General features: G+C 54.7%; 1 protein-coding gene across 11 annotated transcripts in view; it reads right to left on the minus strand.

The window, feature by feature from the left end:
* TCF3 (transcription factor 3) overlaps positions 1–18,123 on the minus strand; it is a 30,896-nt gene extending 12,773 nt beyond the window's left edge. For 8 of the 11 annotated variants that reach the window (XM_020870085.2, XM_020870080.2, XM_020870165.2 and 5 more), the window contains exons 1-4: positions 17,663–18,123; positions 14,460–14,532; positions 2,592–2,665; positions 2,295–2,373 (exon numbers count right to left, since the gene is read on the minus strand). In XM_020870085.2, the coding sequence (XP_020725744.1) occupies positions 2,295–2,373; positions 2,592–2,665; positions 14,460–14,532; positions 17,663–17,842 (406 nt within the window). In that variant the 5' untranslated portion in view covers positions 17,843–18,123. The remainder of the gene's footprint in view (positions 1–2,294; positions 2,374–2,591; positions 2,666–14,459; positions 14,533–17,662) is intronic. The other 3 variants (XM_020870095.2, XM_020870088.2, XM_070465335.1) reach the window with 2 other exon arrangements.
* Between the last annotated feature and the right edge of the window lie 726 nt (positions 18,124–18,849).

Here is an 18,849-nt window from a genome sequence, read left to right on the forward strand (position 1 = left end):
ACTCCACAAGTACACAACGCTGAGAAATGTGGTGGGACACTGCTCTCCCTGCAGGGTAGTGAGGGCCCAAGGGACAAGCGGGGGTCCAGCCAGATGCTGTCCCCAGATAACCTGCAGAGTATCCTGCAGACATGCTAGGCCCTCCTCGTCTCACCCCCTAGTTGGGACAGCACCAATTCGCCCCACCCCTGCGAGCTTCGGTTTCCTCTGTTCAAGGTCATGAGGTGTCAACTCCCCAGAATGCTGGGTTCCCAGAGGACAGGCTGGGGTCCCCACTGCTGCCTTAGTTCAGCACCCAGACCCCGGGCTCCTTTACCAGCCTCCAGCCAGGGTTAGCTAATGAGTGAACAAGTGATGTCCCTGGGGACGCTAAGTCAGGTGACTCGGTGAAGGGGCCCTCCCTCTACGTGGGTGGGGAGGCCCCCGCTGTGGGGGGACAACCTGTCAAGACAGCTGCTGGTGTGAACAGATTGTTGCAGCTACACAAACACCTGGATCCAGCCTCGTCTGAAGCAGGTCCCTGGATCAATCAATAGCTGAGCCATTCAAGTCTGTTTCTGGCTTCTGCTGAGCACCAACTCTGACTGAGGGTGGACTGTACCCAGCCCTATTCTAAGTAAGGAATCAGAATGCTTAACTGACTAACATGATTTATTCTCAAATTGCGGGGGGGGGGGGGGAATCTCCCTTTTATTTTAAAAGGACAATTCCAAGTAGACTTCTGGAACAAACATTGTTTAGGGGGCAGGCAGAGGGACCATGCTCCTACCAGTATGTAGATACCCCATAGGCTGCACCCAGCAGCTCAACCTCCCATGACCCCTCCAGGCAGGCAACAATGGGCCCAGGTAGGGATGAACAAACTAAGGCCTGGAGGCCAGAAGGACTTGCCCCACAGTCCAGAGAGTGAACTTCCTTCCTCCCAGGGCGGGTGCCTGTGGGAAGCAGAGCTGGTCAGCCCAGCCAGGGCTCTGGGCGCCTGCCCCTCCACCCCCCATCGAGTATGGGGCAGGCACTAAATAGGGGGTAATCCTGAAATGAAAGATGAGACAAGGAAAGGAAGCAGAGGTTCTGGGATGTGACCTGCAGTGACCAGAGCCCTGTGGGTATATAGCAGGTGCCTAAGCCATGCACCAGGCCCCTGCATTAGGGTAGGACCACCAGGGCTCGTCAAGGAGCCTGACCAGGTTGGGGGCCACACTGGAAGACTGACCCCACTCCCAGGGCCCTGGCACTCACTGCCCACGCCCCACCATGGCCACACCAGCCCTGGTCCACAGCTGAGAAAACCAGGGCCCAGGGAGGTGAGACCTCGCCCACATCGCCACTGGTTCCCTGGGCATGTCCTGGGCTCCCTGCTGCCCTCTCTGAGCTCCTCGGCCACAGGAGCGTGTGGCGGGTGCAGACACAGCTGGGCTCTGGGCCCCGCTGACCAGGCCAGGCCGTGGAAACTGCCCATGTTGGAAGAGGCTGAGGAAGGAACCGCGAGGGGGATCCTCTGTCGCAGCAGGTGCAGAGGTGACCCCAGGCCCCTGGGTCAGGCCCCACCTCCCAGGCTGGGAGATGCACACAGATGCCCGCTGGATACAGCAGGTGCTGGCTGCTGCTTTTGCCACCTCCCTTCCCACAGTTGCACCCAGGCCACATTCACCCATCTGGCTCCTTCAGTATATCCAGCCACACAGGGCTTGACTCCAAAGCCCCCACACCCTGGCTGCCCCCTGGCTGGTCGGCTGGGGACCCCCAGTTCACCCACTTTCCCAGTTACTGCCAATCCTGCCATGACCCTTGGCCTGGAAACCACCACCCACCCCTCAGCCCCTCTCAACCCCCAGAGACGCCAATGCCACCATCAGCCCCAATGCTTCCCTCAGAACAGGGAGACTGGGGCTCATGGGGACAAGGATCCTGGGGGCCGGGTCCTTTTTGGTGAGCAAGATGGGGGTAGGCCTTCGGGTCTGGGGAGCTGCAGAGTAATCACTGCCAGTTTTCGGAAGGCTCTGTGACAACCCCATCCAGAGGGTCAGGAAGCCAGGACTCACGATGCGGGACCCTAGCCCGGATCCTGATCCCCCCCTCAGGACGTGGGCGCTCCAGGGAGGGCAGATGGGCCTCAGCCAGGTCCTGAAGTGGTTAAGACTTCACTTCCCAGCTGCACTTGGAGGGTCCCCACCCATGTCCTCTCTCTGGATGCCCTGGAAGCCCTAGCACTCAATTACACTGACCATCTCCCAGACAAAGTGGGTGTGCGGGGAGGCGCAGGGGGCATGGGTGCCACATGTGCAGACACTCACCTCCGAGCCCGGGACCCAGGAATGTGGAAGAAGGGAGGCTGCTGTGGGACTCGCCAAAGTGGGTGCCATCACTATAGGTCTGCGGGGAGACAGCAGGGGTGAGGGAAGCACCCCCACTTCAGGGCTGGGAGACAGGCTTGGGGAGGGGCCTGGGTCAGGACACGACCCTGAAATGCAGAGCCCAGAGCCCCTGCAGATCAGGCTGGCATCCAGCTTTCACTGCTCTGTGCCCATCTCCCCATGCAACACGACCCCAGGGAGGGAAACCAAGAGTCTTGGCCTCTAGTGGCCCCTCACCCGGCTGGGGTCGAAGGAGGAACTGTCTTGCTCACTGGTGCCCCATGAGCCTGAACTTGGCCGGTCCTCGAGACCTGTAGGGCAGGAAGGCAGGGTCAGGGGCCTCACCTGCCCACTCCACACCAGCCCCCACCCCTGACCAGAGATGAGGGGTGGGGTGGCCCTTACTCAACCCGGGATGCTTTCCAGGCTGTTCTGACCCACCCTGGAGCCTGTCCAGATGTACCCAACCCACTCTGCCCACAGTGACACCACCACTAGTGGCAAGCACCCTGGGTATGCGGGTACCAAGAAGACAAATTCCACCCATCCGGGACTGGCCCCCATCCTGCCAGGACAGATGGAGCCCTTGACCGGTCTCTGGGTCTCTTGGGGGGCAGAGGGGGGTAACAAGGGATGGCCTCTCATCTCCCCTTTCCTGTAGCTGCCAACTCAAAAGATGGGGCTATGCCTTTGTTGAAATGAGGAGCAGCAGCAGCTACCACTGACTCCCCGCCAAGCAGAGGCTGGCGCCTGGGAAGGTGGAATCCAATCTGGAAGGCAGGAGCTTACCCCACTCACCCAGCCCAAGGTGTGGCAGGGGTTAAGCATGGTTGGGACTGGGGACAAGGACCATGGATGGAGGGGTGAGCAGGGTGGGGCCCTTATCTCCCTGAACACTCGCCAGGCACGGCCCAGGACTCTCCCCACCTCATTCAGGGGCAGACAGCGCTTGCTCACGCTTTTCATGGGGGAGGGGTGGGTTGTCTCAACTCTGCCCATGGTGGTGGGGGGGGAAGGGCCTCAGGGCCCAGAAGAGCAAAATTGAGCAGTCCTGGGGCCCCCTCCCACCTGTGTCTCAGTTTCTCTCCTCAGTAAGTGGGGTCATGAACACATCCCACTTTGCAGGACTGGGGGTGTCCACATCTGACACTGAGTCAAAGCTCCCCAAGCTAGACTGGGCGAGAGATGCAGGGAGGGCCGTGCCCAGCACTGTAGGCTGTGCCAGGGGACAACCCCTCCCCCAACCCTGACCCTGCATGGTGGACATCCAGAACACCCTAGTTTCACCCAGCCCTCCTTTGCTCATCTGTACCAGAAACTTACTTCAAACTGCAGCCTCCTATTTTGGTGCCTTTGTGTTGTTAATCATCCCCCCTGGAGAACTGGTGTTTAATTACTGCCTAATTTGCATAATTGTGCATATTAATCTTCGGATCTAATGAACATTCATATAGCTCACTTAAGATTTTGTTTTCTAATCAAAAATTTCCAGTGTGATTATGATGCAGGGCTGAGACCCGCCACGGTGGGCAGGGGGTCACACAGGGAGCTCCCCTGGTCTCCATGAGTCCATCCGACATTAGCTGTCAGGTTTGGGGTGTCCGCTCCCCAAGGTGCTGGGCCTTCACCTGGACCATGGGAACGGGAGCAACTGGTGGTGGGGGGTGACCTCGGGCACGGGGCCAGCACTTGAGCCCCAGTTTCCCTCCACACCCGCTTACCTGTCGTCCCCTTGCCCTCTGGCACAGCCCCTCTCCTAGATGAACTCATTCTGCTCTGGGTCCCCCACTCCTATGGGCATTCACACCAGGCCCCAGGAACTTCAAGCAAGAGCAGGAGGCCAGGTCCAAGGCCACATCCAAGCCTCCCTGCACCCCAAGGCCTGGCAGGGCTGAGGGGCGCTCCTGGGGCCTGACATCCAGGGACCCCGCCAACACAGGCCCCACAAGATTTAGGCAGAGGCAACCAGGCCCTGCTCTTCCCTTTCAGGTAAAAATCTCCTCCCCCAGCCCCAGGCTCCCCACTCCTAGAAACGACAGAAATAGGGATGACCCCTCCCCCACTACTCCCATTAAGTTATTACCCCCCCCCCACTGGTTAATTACACATTTTAATAAACCATCATGAATATTCATAACATTCCCCTTGTTCATGTTCCAGTTAATATGTACTAACAGAATAAGACTTCACAGACTGAGTGTATTTTTTTTTTTTTAAACAATCGCACTCTTTTTTTTAATAAAGCTGGAGATGAAGTGGTAGTGGGGCTGCACCCAGAAAAATCACCCCTCTGCTCACTCCTGGCCCACCACCCTGGCAAGAGGCGAGAGATGGATGGAGCAGAAGGCTGGGGGGTGAGGTGCGGCACAGAGGGACTTGCCCAGCCCACACCTCAGCTGGCTGCCCCCTTGGCCAAGTGACAAGGGAGGAGGGCTGGCTGAGGGGCCTTGGTACCGGATGATTCCTCCACAGCAAGTCTGCAGATTGGGACCTTGGACCAAGTCCAGCCCTTGCCTCCTTTTGTCAATAAAGCTTTATTAGTACAAGGTCACAGGCATTTGTTCCCGCACTGTCTGCAATGGTGTTTGCCATTGTAGATTAGTTGCACATACTGCCTCGCTTTTTATCAGAAAGGTCAGCTGACCCGAGCATGAAGATTCCTGGAGCCAGTGCCCCTGTATAAAGCAGCCAGACTAGCAGACTTTGGTACCTGGAGTGTGGGGAAGATGGTCACGGCACCTGAACAGGGCCCTGCAGCGCCTCCACCTCAAACCTGCAGCTGTACAGCCATGGTCGCTGTCGGGGGTTCTATCCTGCAGCCCCAGGCCTTGGGTCCCAGCCTAAATCCAAGGAGCTATCCTCTCCCCACCTCACTCCAATGCTCACTCTGCAATCCGACCTGGGTTCAGCCAGGGTGTGTCCCCTGGGTCAAGCCACCACCCTGCACCAGTGTCCCCCCAGGTTCCCTGCCCACACACCACCCAGGGCAGGCTGGCTCTCCTCCCTCCCTCCAGCCTCTGCCAGGGCTCCCCACTGCCCTCAGGGTAGAGACCAGACTCCTCCCTGACCACAGTTCTCTCCCATCTCACTCCTCCCTGACCCCCAGCAGGTGAGCAGATCTCAACCCCACCCAAGCTCTGCCCGGGTGGTCCCCACACCTGCTGACCCTTTGTCCCCTGACAGGGAGGTCGCCATGCCGGCCCCCTCTGTCCCCAGCGATGCCTGCACAGGGCTAGCCCCCAAACAACCTCCAGAGACACCTGTGGCCCCCATTGTTGATCCGATAGCTACTGAACCCATCAAAATGTCATCTGCCGTGCCATCCTCCTGCAGTCACATGGGCGACTACCTGCCTGCAATGCGGCCTCCAGGACCGGGAAAAGAGCTCCCACCGCCACCAGGGGCTAATTAACACACACTCAGATGGACATAAGTGGCTAGCGACTGCTGCACTGGACATGTGAACCACCCAAATAAAAACTAAATAATAACGATATAAACCACCACACACCATGATCACACCTGAAAAAAAATTAACAGCACCTAAAGGGCTCCCGCACTGCCCCCAATCAAGGAGATTTCAGGCTAAAGAGAAAGTCAGTGGGGATAACACCCCACCCACTTCCAAACCAAGGCTTCACTTCAACCCAACCTCTCATGAACCCCTGGAGAGGAAACCCCTAACCCAAGGGGCTTCCCCAATGGAAGGAGCTGGCCCTCAGATGGAAGAGGGGGTCCCACAAACAGATGGTAATACAGAGAAATGGGGTCCCTCAGGTGCAGAAGTTGCCCCACCCCTCCTATGAATTTTGGATTCGTGACAAAGCGACAGCAGAAAGACCCCCTTCTGTTCCAGTCTCACAGGCCGGGTGAGAGGGTCTCGACTCCACCCCACCACCAAACCTATGCTCAGAATCCCAGTCAGGAACTCCCTGCAAAAACAGGCACAGGGCAAAACAAAACCAGAACACAGAAGACAGCCATGTTCACGGATTTACGATCAATCCCAGGAAACAGAAGGGTATCTAAGACCACCACTGCCACGCGTGTGCTCCCAAGGAAACTGCAGAGCTTGTGGGGGTGCCCTGGAATGGATGGAAGATAAGGCTTCTGGGAGAGAAGAAACAGGAGAAACTAATAATTTTGCGGCAAATTCGCAAAAGCAGCATCAGAGGCGGGGAGGCAGAAGCGACAATGCAGAAGTGATCAAACACAAGGGTGGGCTCTGGAGATGCCCCCAAACACCAAGGAAGGGGGCATTCTGAGACCCCAGGCGTCCATAGAGAACAAGAGAAAAAACGCCCAAACTCAAAAACACCGAGTCAAAAACAACCTAGGTGCTCAAAGGGAAAAGTGAGGAGCTGGAGGAACGCGCACACCTCTTGGACACCAACCGCTCGTGTCCCCACGCAATAACACAATCCATAGGATTGAAGCTCAGGGAGGTATATAGCGGCCTCCCTGGGGAGTACCAGCCCCAATCCCATCCCCAACCCACTGCCACTCACAGGAGGCAGGTGCCCAGGTGCCGCTCATCAGAAAAGCAGGAGCAAGGTGACATCAGCTGTGGCCCCTCCCTGTAGAAGATCCAGAAGGAAGCGCTCCAGGCAGGAGGGTAATCCCAGCACACGCCACTCAAGTCAGGAGGAAGTGATGAGCTGGCACCTTTGACCCACATGTTAAACAATTTAAGACACTATCCCACCAAGAGTGGGCACCAGAGTGCACAGGTGCTGCACTCCCCGGGGGTCCCCCGTGGTTTCCTCCAAGGAACCCTTGAGCAGCTGCCATCATCCCCACTTCAAAGATGAGGAGACTGTGGCAGAATTAATATAACAAGGACACGTGTTTCCCAGCTGGATACAAACACACAGGACAGGACTTGAAAAGAGAAATGATGTTTTTAAAAAGTGGCAACGTATTCAAACCAAACAGGAGGACCGGGGAAGGTCACTTTCCCGCAGGGCATGAAGATGTGATTTCACTTTTGGGGAGGAAACGGCCTGATCCAGGAGGACCCCAACCAGCAGAGCTGCAAATCAGCACAGGCTGCCAAACTCAACCCAAATAAGCACGCCAGACCCGGATGCACGGAGGAGAAACTACCATCAGTGTGTGAGAAGTGTGAGAGGGACGCAGACTCCACTTTTCTGAAGCCTGAAAAGCGCTCTGGAATGAGTGACTCGGGAAGACGATCAGACGCACACAGACATACCAAGTAACACCAGTGAAACGGAGGGGCCAGAACATTTATACACAAGTCTGAATTCAAGGCTCAAACTCACTGGAATGGAAGGTGGGTTTTTGCTGACAGTGGGTAGGACCCACAGAGAATATCCCACTGTCCTGTGTCCTTGACAGTGGACAAATGAAAAGCCTGACTGCGATGAGCAGGAGACGAAGATCTCAGTCATGGGTCAAAGTGCCCCTCAAGGCCTCGGGAAGAATGACAGAGGGCCATTTCAGGAAAGCAGGAAGACCCTGCACTTCCCCAATAGTGGCAATAGCCCAAGCCGTGGTTACTCATTGAGTCACTGACCCAGAAATGAGCCAATCGAGGAACAAACCCTCCACTCCCCAACCTGGAAAACTGGAAATCTCCGAAAGAACTTGACCAGAAGGGAAATTTTTTAAAAAAATATTATTAAGAATCTACATTGAAAAAATAATGAAAATACATATTATTGAAACCAACGAGATATGGCCAAAGTGGTCCTCGGAAGGAAATTTATAACTCTCAAGAGAACAGAGGTAAACAAGTGAGACTTTGATTCAAAAGTAAAAAGAAAAACTTAACAAAAAAAGAGGACTTAAGACTCCTTGGAAGAAAAGTCAATAAACAGATACAAGGAGATTTCCTTGGTGGTCCAGTGGTCAAGACTATGCCTTCCAATTTGGCAAGACTCTGCCACCAAAGGGAAGGTGGGCTTAATCCCTGGTTAGGGAACAAAGACCCTGTATGCTTCGGGGCAACAAGGCCCACGTGCCACAATTACTGAGCTCATGCACCTCAACTAGAGAGTCTGTTTGCCACAACTACTGAGCCCACATGCCACAACGAAAGATCCCTTGTGCTGCAACTAAGACCTGTAATGCAGCCAAATAAATAAACATTAAAAAAAAAAAGCCTGAACTCCATATGACATGCAAAATGCAAACCTGAGGCTGGCAGATCTGGTCTGGCAGTTAAACAAGGATACAGACCAAACGCGAAATTCAGGATGCTTCAGGGTAAGAAAAACCATTTAATTTCTGGACAGAGTCAGGAGGTGGGGAAGGAGGACAGTAGGGGCCGTTCTGAGATGCCCAACACACCACGATGATGCCAATCACTCATGTGGATAGTTGTATAGGACCAGAAGGAAACACCCGGAACATGATAAACAGAGAGATCTCGAATCAACAGCCAGAATCAGGCCCGGTCCTGCTGACAGAACAGGACACGCCTGTGTGGTTCCAGAAACACTGGCTGATGGGAAAAGGCACATGGCATCCTCACCAGGATGGAGAAGCTGGGTGCCTGCGGGTGCTTTACCTGGAAAGCCAAGCCAAGGGAAGAACCTAATTAGGCGATGTCAGGAGGCAACCAGGTAGAAAATATGATGAAAAAGATCCCCAAACAACAGTTGTTCAGTTGCAAGTCATGTTTGACTCTGTCACACCATGAACTAAAGCACGCCAGGCTTCCCTGTCGTTCACCATCTCCCAGAGTTTGCTCAAACTCACATCCATTGAGTCAGTGATGCCATCCAACCATCTCATCCTCTGTCATCCCCTTCTCCTCCTGCCCTCACTCTTTCCCAGCATCAGGGCTTTTTCCAAGTCAGCTCTCCAACCACAGTATGGAAAGTCCTAAAACATCTAGAAACAATCCTCACTGCAGAAGTATGTGACCAAATTAAGAAAAAAATGAAAATTGTACAGTGATTAAGTGCCTTATAATTTCAGTTTTCAAAGTTTATCTTAGAAACTTAATATTAAGGGTCGAAACTTAAGGGAAAAGACACCAGGTTCTTAAATGTAAAAATGCAACACCATAAAGACAAACAATTCTTCCTAAACTTATCTATGAATTTAACATAAAATCAAAATCCTGACAGGTTTTTTTTTTTTTGAAGGGATGTGGGATGGGAGGAGACATAATTATTCTAAAGATCAAAGAAAAGAATCAGCATATCTCAAAATATGTGGGTGGAGGACCTGGAAAACAAAAATTGAGGTAAGACTATAAAAAACACCAGAAAGCTATAGTAACTAACACTGGGTAGTACTGAAGTAGAATATTTAAAAACATAAGGCAAAAATTCATGGCTAAATGGCAATTTAGGAAATGCTCTGAGGCATATCGAACCACCAAGAAAGATTTTCTTGAGTTTATTCTGTTCTAGAACTTCCTAAATTAAATGCTTACTCCACTTCTATCCATTGTATCTGAAGATTGTCAAAGACTATGATTCCTCTCCAAGTACAGCTTTGGCTGCACCTGTTTGTGTGTGTTTACATTATTGCTGATTTCTGGCTAGCCTGGCTGTGTTTTACTTTCCTCTTTAATGCAAGAGGCAGACAAAAAGGAATTTTGTTATTTCCAAGTAGTTAGGCTTTTTGTTTATTTCTGCATTTTTTTGGTCTTTTGTTTCTAGTTTTACTGCATTGTTCTCAAAGGAATATCAGGAATTATATTTTGGTCACTTTTTTTGGTTACATCCTTTTATTATGTCTGGTATGTGATCAATTTTTATAAGAAGTGTGATCCCTATTTACAGGGCATGGTCTTTGAAGAATAAGTGCTTCTAAATGAAGGTGCCTTTCAGGCCTCACTCCAGGCTTTTCATCAGTATCTCTGGGTCCAGGGCCCAAGAGTGTGTGTTCTGAGCAGTCCCACAGGTCAGCAGGATGTGTGCCACTGGCCAGGAACTGCTCTGTAAGTTCAATTTTGATCACTCCATCATTGAGGTTCTCTACTCCCACTTATTTTTCACTTCTTTGCTCTCACAAAAGCTGTAAAGGCATCCTTTTCTGCCCTCCAACATCTTTTCCTGAATATTCTTCAATTTGATGGAATGAGGAACAGGCACATTCATGACCGTCTCATCTGCCCTGCAGAATGGACTGTCGTCTAATTCTTAAAAATTTCTCAGAAATGGCACCAAGGCTAAAACAAATGGAAAGACTTGACAACATAAAAATGAAACCTGTAAACCACTGAGAGGAATTGAAAATCTACATCATCAACAACAGTTATAAATGAAAACTTATGAAAAAGGCTGCAACACAGATGACAAAAGACTAATATCTTTCCTATAGAAAAAGCTCTTGCAAATCAGTAAGACCAGTATAGGGCAGGGGCACAGGACACTACAAAGAGAATACAGCATTGGGTGGTTAGCTGGGATGGTTACTAAACTCTCGAAGTTTCAGCTTCATCCTAAGTATAATGGGGGAGATAACTGCACCTGTCTCACCACCCCAGGAGGACTGAGGACTCAGAATGAATGATCTAGGGTTGGTTCCCGGAGTACAGCGCTTGAGAAATGCTGATATAAATTGCTGTTAAGTGTTACTATTGCTGTTGTTTAAAAGTTCATCAGGCAGCCATAAAAAGGAACAAACTGTTGATCCAACAACTTGGATGGGTCTCCAAGGAAGTATGCTCAGTGGAAAAAGCTGACCCCAGAAGGCTCCGTGCTGTGTGGTTCCATGTATACAACATCCTCAACACAGCAAAGCTGGGAAGATGGAGAAGAGGAAACCAAGGGTTGCCAGGGTGAGGTGGGGGTGGGGGGTGAGTGGCCGCAGGTGGGAGGTCGTGGGGCGATGGAACAGTCCTGAAGAGACCATGGGAGTGGCTTCATGGTGCTACATGTGGTATACAACTGCACGGAGCTACAGACGCACAAATGGGTGCATGCAGGGCTCATGAATAAACTAAAATACTGAATAAACTGTGTGGCTTGTACCACGGTCAGTCTCCTGATTCTGTGTCATATGAGAGGAGGCTGGGAATGGGTAGGCTAGGGAGGGGCTTGGGGGTGCCCTGCACATTTCTTTGCAACTTCCTGTGAATATATTGTGATTTCAAAATAAAAAGCTGACTAAATCCAAGAAAAAAGGGAGGAAGGCTCAAGACAGTGATTAGAAATTCATCAAAATATAACCCATCTGACCAATAAGGTTTTGGAAAGATAATCACTCATTGAGTTAATGCTCGCTGAAGAGGCAGATTTAGAACAGGTGGGGAAGAGCCAACCCTGGGATGCCAGAGGGACATCCTCACCATGGACACAGGTCCACGGCCAGCAGTTCTGGTCTGGAGCTTAGGCTGAGGCTGTGACCACACATCCGTGCTGACCCAGGGTGGACGCCGCCTTGCCTGCCTGTGAGGTTTATACCAAGAATGTGTTACAAACATTTGGAAACACACAAACCAGGAGAGCTGCAGAGACTGACAACAGAGAAGCCCTTCCTCTGGGGTCAGCCAGCGACTTCTGACGTTTCTGGCTAGGGAGCCCTTGACCCTATAGTTTTTGGCAGAGGAGGTGCTGCCACTGAGACAGCTGTGCTTCGGGGTTTCCCAAAAGGGAGGGGGTGGAAAAACTATTCTCATTCTACAGCCTTCTGATCTAACACAAGCAAGCCTCTGCCTCAGGTTAGTGAGTCTTCAATGCCTCCAACAGCGTCTCTAGACAGAGATGGCACAGACTGGCGGGGCCAGCTGCTCAGCTCACACACTCAGAGACCCCCTCGCTGGAGACCCCTCCCCACGGCCCAGGCAGCTGCTCTTCTGGTGCAAAGCGCTTTTTCGGAGCAGGTCTAGGAAAATGCAAGTGGACTTGAAGGAATTCTAAGCAGACACTGAGCCAGGATGTACACAGCGGGAAGGGAGGACCTGGCTGCAGGACCCCCTGGAGCTCTCATCCCCTTAAGGCGACTCTGCCCGTCTGGAGGGTGGTGACCCAGGCTCAGAAAGCAGGGGGCTTCCCCAAGCCCCATCCTGCAGTTGGACCACCAACACTCATCCCTGGCCTCTTCCTGGGGTCTCCAGCTCCACCAGGGAAGGAGCAGGGGAGAGCCCCCAAAGGGGCCAGTCTCTGTTCCTGGGGCTCTTGTGTCTGGAGCAGGACCCCCCTTCACTATGAGCTCAAGGCAGACATGGAGACAGCCCCACGCCTCAGGTCTTAAAGCACTTTCACGCCCAAGGACTCATCAGATCAGCTGACAGGGAGACTTGTTTTATAGATGAGGAAACTGAGGCATGCAGGAATGTCACCTGGGTCAGGTGACACAGCCTGCCCTGTCTCTGACAGGACAGCGAGGGGGCCCCTGAGCCCAGGTCTTAGGTGTCGTGGCCCCGTGGCCCCTCCCTCACTCCTGGCAGCACTAATGGCTTGAAATGAACTGGGGACCTCTGGGGCTGGTCCAGCCACACCATACCCTTGTGGGCAAGAAAACTTAGCTCTGACATGCAAGGGGTCAAGACCAGACCCCCCCCATCCAACATGGTCAGGTGGGGCTGTAAGTGAAATGGGCCCGCAGGAACCATGGAAAATCAACCTGAAAAACCCACAGGGGGCCCCCCCAGGCTGGGCCAGGTGTGGGGTGTCTTGGAGGACTTTCCTTGGGGTCTCCTGGCCCCAAGTGAACCCTGGAAAAGGGAAGAGAGTCAGGAAGAGACCCGGGGGAAGGTGAGGGAGCCACCTCACCTTCCTGAGGAGGAAGGACAGCACCACCTCCTCCAGGAAGCCTCCCAGAGCCTGGCTTTCTGCTTGAAGCAGGAAAGCAGCAGCACCCCCAGCTCCTGAGGGTTGTTTGGGGGGCAGGGTGGCCGGTGGGGATTTCCACACTTCAGGAGGACGCCAGCCAGCCCTGAGGCCACTTCCTCCGGCGGAGAGGAAGGCCAGTGCCGGGCAGCAGCAGACAACACCACCCCCCCTTCAGGGGGTGGGGGTGAGAGAGTACAAACCACCCTCGAAACCCCCTCCACTTCCAGCCAGCTCCCCTCAGCCACCCCGATGGAATCTGGAGAAGACAGAAACTTCTATCGTGACCCCAGAGACGTGAAAGGACACAGCCTCCACCCTAGGGCCCCAGAAAGAGACTTAAGTCCACACAGAGCGCCAGCCTTCCCAAGGAGACGACCCCCAGCCCTCCTCCCCAACATGCACTGAGCTCTCTCTCTGCCCACAGCCCTCCAGGGCTCCCACATCCCTGGGGGAAAAGCCTGAGTCCTCCCCTGAGCCCACCAGGCCCTGCATGACTTGCCCACCCTTCCTGACTCTGCTCCTCCAGCACCCCAGGAACTGTCCCGCCCCAGGGGCTCAGCATTCACAAGCCTCAGCTCAGACATCTCTCTGGAGAAGGCCCTTCTGCCCGGCTCTGGTAGCTTCCCCCTGGCACTCTGCTGCCTAACCCCTGCTGTAAGCTTCTTGTGGCCTGTCTGTCCTCCCTGTCTACCCTCTGTACTCGGTGCCACAGGGGTGACCAGCTCATCCAGGAGTGCCAGGGACAATCTTGTGTGAACACTCAAACCCCCAGATCTAGAGCACACAGGCCAGTCGCTCACCCCAGAGCCTGGTCTCCTATATAGAAAGTGCCAAATACACACTTGACCAAGAACAGCCAGGAGCTGGGCAGGATGTGGACAGCTGGGGTTCCACACCACACCCCTTCTGGCCTCAGGTTCCCCCCCTGGGGAGGGACTGGAGACCCAGAACCCACTGGGGCCAGGGAGACCTCGGAGGCCCAAGTGCCCACCTTAGCCCGGACAGCAACTCTGCGCTAACCATTTGACTCCCTCCCCTAGCCCCATGGCAGATCACAAGACCTTGACAACGCCTGGTTTTTCAGCTTCCCTCAGGCTCACTGTCGCCCTATCCCACGTCTACTGGGAGCCTGGAAACATTGCCCCAGGCCCCTCATCCCCACACCACCTGGTGGGCCTGAGCACTGCCCCCAAACACTTCCTCCCTTGGTGCCTGGTCCACCAGCCCTACCCCACAGTGGCGGTCCCGGGTTGCCTGGCCCACCCTCCAAACGGCAGTCTCCTCCCTCAAACACAAAGCTGGGAGGCAGTGAACACAAAGCTGGGAGGCAGTGGGGTCCTCCTACCTGAGCTTCCGAACTGGGTCCCGGCCAGGGAGGCGGGCCGGCTCTTCCCGTTGGTCACAGGGAGGGGGAACATCTGCAGGGAGGGAGGGAGAGCGGTAAGTGGGGATCACAGCTCTGCCGGGGTCCTGTCCCAGTGGGACCCCCACCCCCAGGGAGCACCTCCCGGATCACAGTCACCAGTGGGATTTGAAAACTCCTGTTTACTGCTTTCCAGAGATGAATTAACCTATGGAGCAATTAATATAATCCCTACTCTTAGAAGGGATATACTTTTAAGTTCCAGTTTTAAATAAATGAGATCACTTATACCTCAGGTGGATCCCCAGGCATTGGTACTCCAGTCTTAGACCCTGACCTTCCCTGACAAGCCTGGCTCCTACCTCTCCTTGTGTCCCTGACCCTGCGAGTGGCAGGGTGAGGGAAGAACACCCAGGCTCCATCACCGGGACAGGGAGCAGCCCCACGTGCTGGGCTCTGCTTCGAGGCTGTACCCCTCCCTGCCAGTAACTGGGCAGTTCTCCTGAGGGTGGGGGCACCCAATGTGGGAACATCACCCCCCAACCCCCACCAGCCTTCCCACTCACTCACCCAAACCCACGGTGTTAAGTCCCTCAAGATTAAACAGCTTAGCAGCATTAACTGGGAAAACCCAACATCAACAAACCCTTGTGCCACAGAAAAAACAAAACACAGTCCTGCCCTGCCCCAAGGATCCCGTTTAGAGGTTCTTTTTGGGCCCCAAGTGACTCAGACTGGCCTGAATCAGGGCTTAGGACTTAACTGGGGAGCGGCTGATGGCCCCCCAAACCCTCCCTGGCCAACCAGGAGGTGAGGGTATGGGGTCTGTGGGTGTGACTGTTGGGGTTAGCACCACAAGCCTGGGGAGGGACCAGGAAGGTGGCTTCTGCCTGCAAACCCCATTCTACAGAAGGGGAAACTGAGGCCACAGGCTAAGCTGGCAAAGTGAGTGCAGAAGCTCATAGCTCGTGAGCACCCAGGCTGGATGTGGGTTCTTGGGGTTTGTGTCCCCTCTGGGAGTGGTGTGGTGCTCACTGGACCCAGGGGCCTGTCCTCAAGGTGGGCCCCTTTCCCGCTGGGGACCCTAGGCCTGCCCCTCTGGCAGGCCTGGGGGTCATCAGCCAAGCCCCCCCGGAGGAGCAGGGGATCAATTCCGTTTCTGTTTCATCCTCCAGGGTGCTGGGGGCCGCTGACGTGGCACTTGCCACAGGGGGCACTGGGCCGTGTCCTGTAGGCGCTTCAAGTCTTGTGATCAGCCCAGACAGGCCCCACACTGCTCAGAGCCTCAGTGTTTCCTTCTGTGAAACGGGACTCAGGGCTCAGGACGCGTGGGCTATTGTGAAACCCAAGCGCACGTGGGCATACACAGGGCTCAGAGGAGTACAGTCGGAGCACTGTGCCAGCACCTGCCCACAGCTCCCTCCCTGGCCCCGAGTCGTTCCAGGCCATCATCAGGCTGGGGACCACCTCAGGCCCACCTGGGAGACAGCACTCAGAGCCTACTTATGCTCAGGACCACCCATCTAAGAGGAAGCCCCAGATCAGGAGAACATGGATCTTAACAGCTGGGGGCAGCTTTCTTCTCTGGTGTTTAAGTGACAGTTACCTCATTTCCTTCACATGGACCTGCCCCAAAGATACGCTTCCCTTTGAAATCTTTTGTTTTAGTCGAAATTAGGTTGTTTTAAGAAAACAAATTAAGTCAACATCTATGGGGCAGGTGGGAGGCAGAGCTGTGAGCCGCAACCGGGGCTGTCTCTGGGCCTCTCTCCCCATAATGACAAGGAGGGTGAAAAAGATCCAGTTCTGGGTTTCCCCGGAGGATAGACACTGGGCACCTTTCCCACTCCACCTCAGTCTCCTCATCCATGAAGTGGGTTGCTGGCTCTGAGCTGGTGGGGGAGGGGGCAGTCTGGACCCTTCACACAGAAAGGGGAGGTGGCCAAGTGGTTGGGGCTTTCGGGTGGCAGGGGGAAGGGGCCACCCCCTCCCCTGACCCCTAAGCTGGTCTGTTCCAGCCCAATAGTCTGTGACTTGTCAGTTTAACAAAAAAACAACTGAGTAGCACCCCTGGTTACTCACCCGGGGAGGAAAAAATAAAACGGGGCTTAAAAATACCAGCCTGGCCCTTCCGGAGCCGCGGCCGCTCTGTCCCGGGGGCTGTTTTTCCGCAGAGTGGCTTCAGCCTGGGGACTTTTATTTTTGACAGACCTCAGTGGCCTAGGCCTCATACCAGCAGATGATCAAATTCAGACCGAAAGAATCAAACCAAAATGGTGCTCAGTGGGGCAAGGAGAGGGGCAGGATTTAGGAAGTTCACATACAGTTCCCAGGTTTACTTCTGTCACAGGCAGCCCACCTTATAGATGGGCAAACCAAGGCCCCCACTCCTCCAAGGGAAGCTCTAGCTTCCAGCCCCCACCCCCAGGCCTGTCTGAACTACGTGACCTCTGGAAGCCAGCACCCTCTCTGAACCTCCATCCACCTGGCCAGGGAACGGGCTTGGCTGGTGGAGCACACCGCCTGGGAAGTGTAGGGACATCCTCTGCCACACCCCACACTGTCATCCCCTCAGATTCCTATGCATTGCTCTCAAGGTCTCCGGTCACTTGTGGCCCAGCTCCTGGCGACACTGAGCACTGGCTCTCATGTGAGTAAATAAATGAACAATTACACGTCCACTGTGTGTGTCCTCTCTCCACTCACAGAAGGCCCACACCCGGGGCACTGAAGCATTGGGCACTCCCATTTTTTGCACTGACAGTGCTGTGAATAACCCTGATCACACCATCCTATAGGTCAGAAGCAAGATCACTGTCAAGATCACTGCATGCCCAAAGCAAGCTGGGGTCTCAGGGCGGAGCCTCCACAAGGAGGAACTGCAGGCCCTGGGCAGCCCCGCCCTTACTCTGGGCCTTAATTTCCCCATCTGTAAAGGAGTGTGCTGGACCCACTCTGTGCCAAGGCATACAGTTGGGTGACAGGTGCCCTGAAGCTGCACCCGGCGGTAGGGGTGTCAACCCATCCATTGGCAGCTCCCCAAACCCCCCAGCCCCACCTGGGGTCCTTTGACCCAAACAAGTTTGAGGTCCAGATACTGGGGGTGTTTCTGGCAGAGGCTTCTTCCCGTAGTCCTAGGGCCGTGGAGAGCTGGGCGGACAGGAAGGGTGGGTAGGGTCACTCACCATGCTAAAGTCCAGGAGGTCACTGAGCTCCTTGTCCGTGCCTACAGGCGCCATCCTTTGCGACTGGTTCATTCTCCAGCAGCAACGAGGGGCCGGGGTCAGCTCCTTAGGCCTAGAGACAGCCCTGCGTGGTGGCCCACGGGTGCAGGCAAAGGGGAGGAGGAAGGAGAGAAGAGGCATGAGTGAGGATGGCCGAGGTGGACAGATGATGAGGATGTTTAAGAGCCCCTCTAAATGCTCCCAGGGTCTGAGTCCTTCGCAGCCAGGATTCCGGGATTAGGGCCCCTAGAGACCCCTCCCCAGGGCCATGGGGGAGTTTGAACAACGGGGTTCGGGCAGCACAGAGCAGATCCCTTGAACTCCCTCAGCGACCACCAGGGAATCAAGTTGCAAAAGTTACAGGGGATGCGGGGCGGAGTGGTCCCTTCCCAGATCGGTCTGAACCCGCCCCTTTCCCCGCCACCTCTCCTATTTCCTCCCACCCGCACGCTTCCCACCAGCCCTGGCCCCGCCCCCGCGAAGAGGGAGGGGCGACCCGGCCCCGCCTCAAAGGAAACTTGGTGACCCCCCCCCAACAGCTGTCAGAGCACGTTGAAGGCCTGGTCACCCCCAAATTCAAAGCAAAATAAATCCACAAGACTGCGAAGCCCCCTTCCTGTCCCATGACTACACTGGCAGAGGGGGTGCCCCGCGCAGTGACCGACCCACAAAGCTTCCCACCACGAAAAACAACCGAACTCTGAAAAGACAAACACCACCCTAGGTTGTTTTATTGTCACGACGTATCCGGCAATTATTTTTAAGCAACTTTGAAAATATCTCTTGCCCTGGGGGAAGGGGGTCCCAACACCCGAGTCTCCCCCACCCCACAAGGTCCCTAGGGGCTCCATTCTAGAATGAGGGGGAATCCACCTGCCAGGGACCATCCCACACCCAGAAGAGAGAAGAGCACGTCCCCGTCCCACAGTCAGGCAGCGAAGCCCCTCCAGGGTCTCCTCCCGGGCCCCCAGCGGGGCGGGGGCGGCAAGCAGAAACCGTGGGGGCCACGAGGGAAGCTAGGGTTCCGAGGTCGAGGGAGACCCGACTTCAGAAGCGGAGAAACCCCCGCTTTGTTTGCCAACTGGAGACGGGTGTGAAACGGATGCCCCGGCGCACCCCCTCCCCCGCGAAGCTTTTTCTTTTTTGGA

This window comes from Odocoileus virginianus, chromosome 3, assembly GCF_023699985.2.
Source record: "Odocoileus virginianus isolate 20LAN1187 ecotype Illinois chromosome 3, Ovbor_1.2, whole genome shotgun sequence".
NCBI classification, from domain to species: domain Eukaryota; kingdom Metazoa; phylum Chordata; class Mammalia; order Artiodactyla; family Cervidae; genus Odocoileus; species Odocoileus virginianus.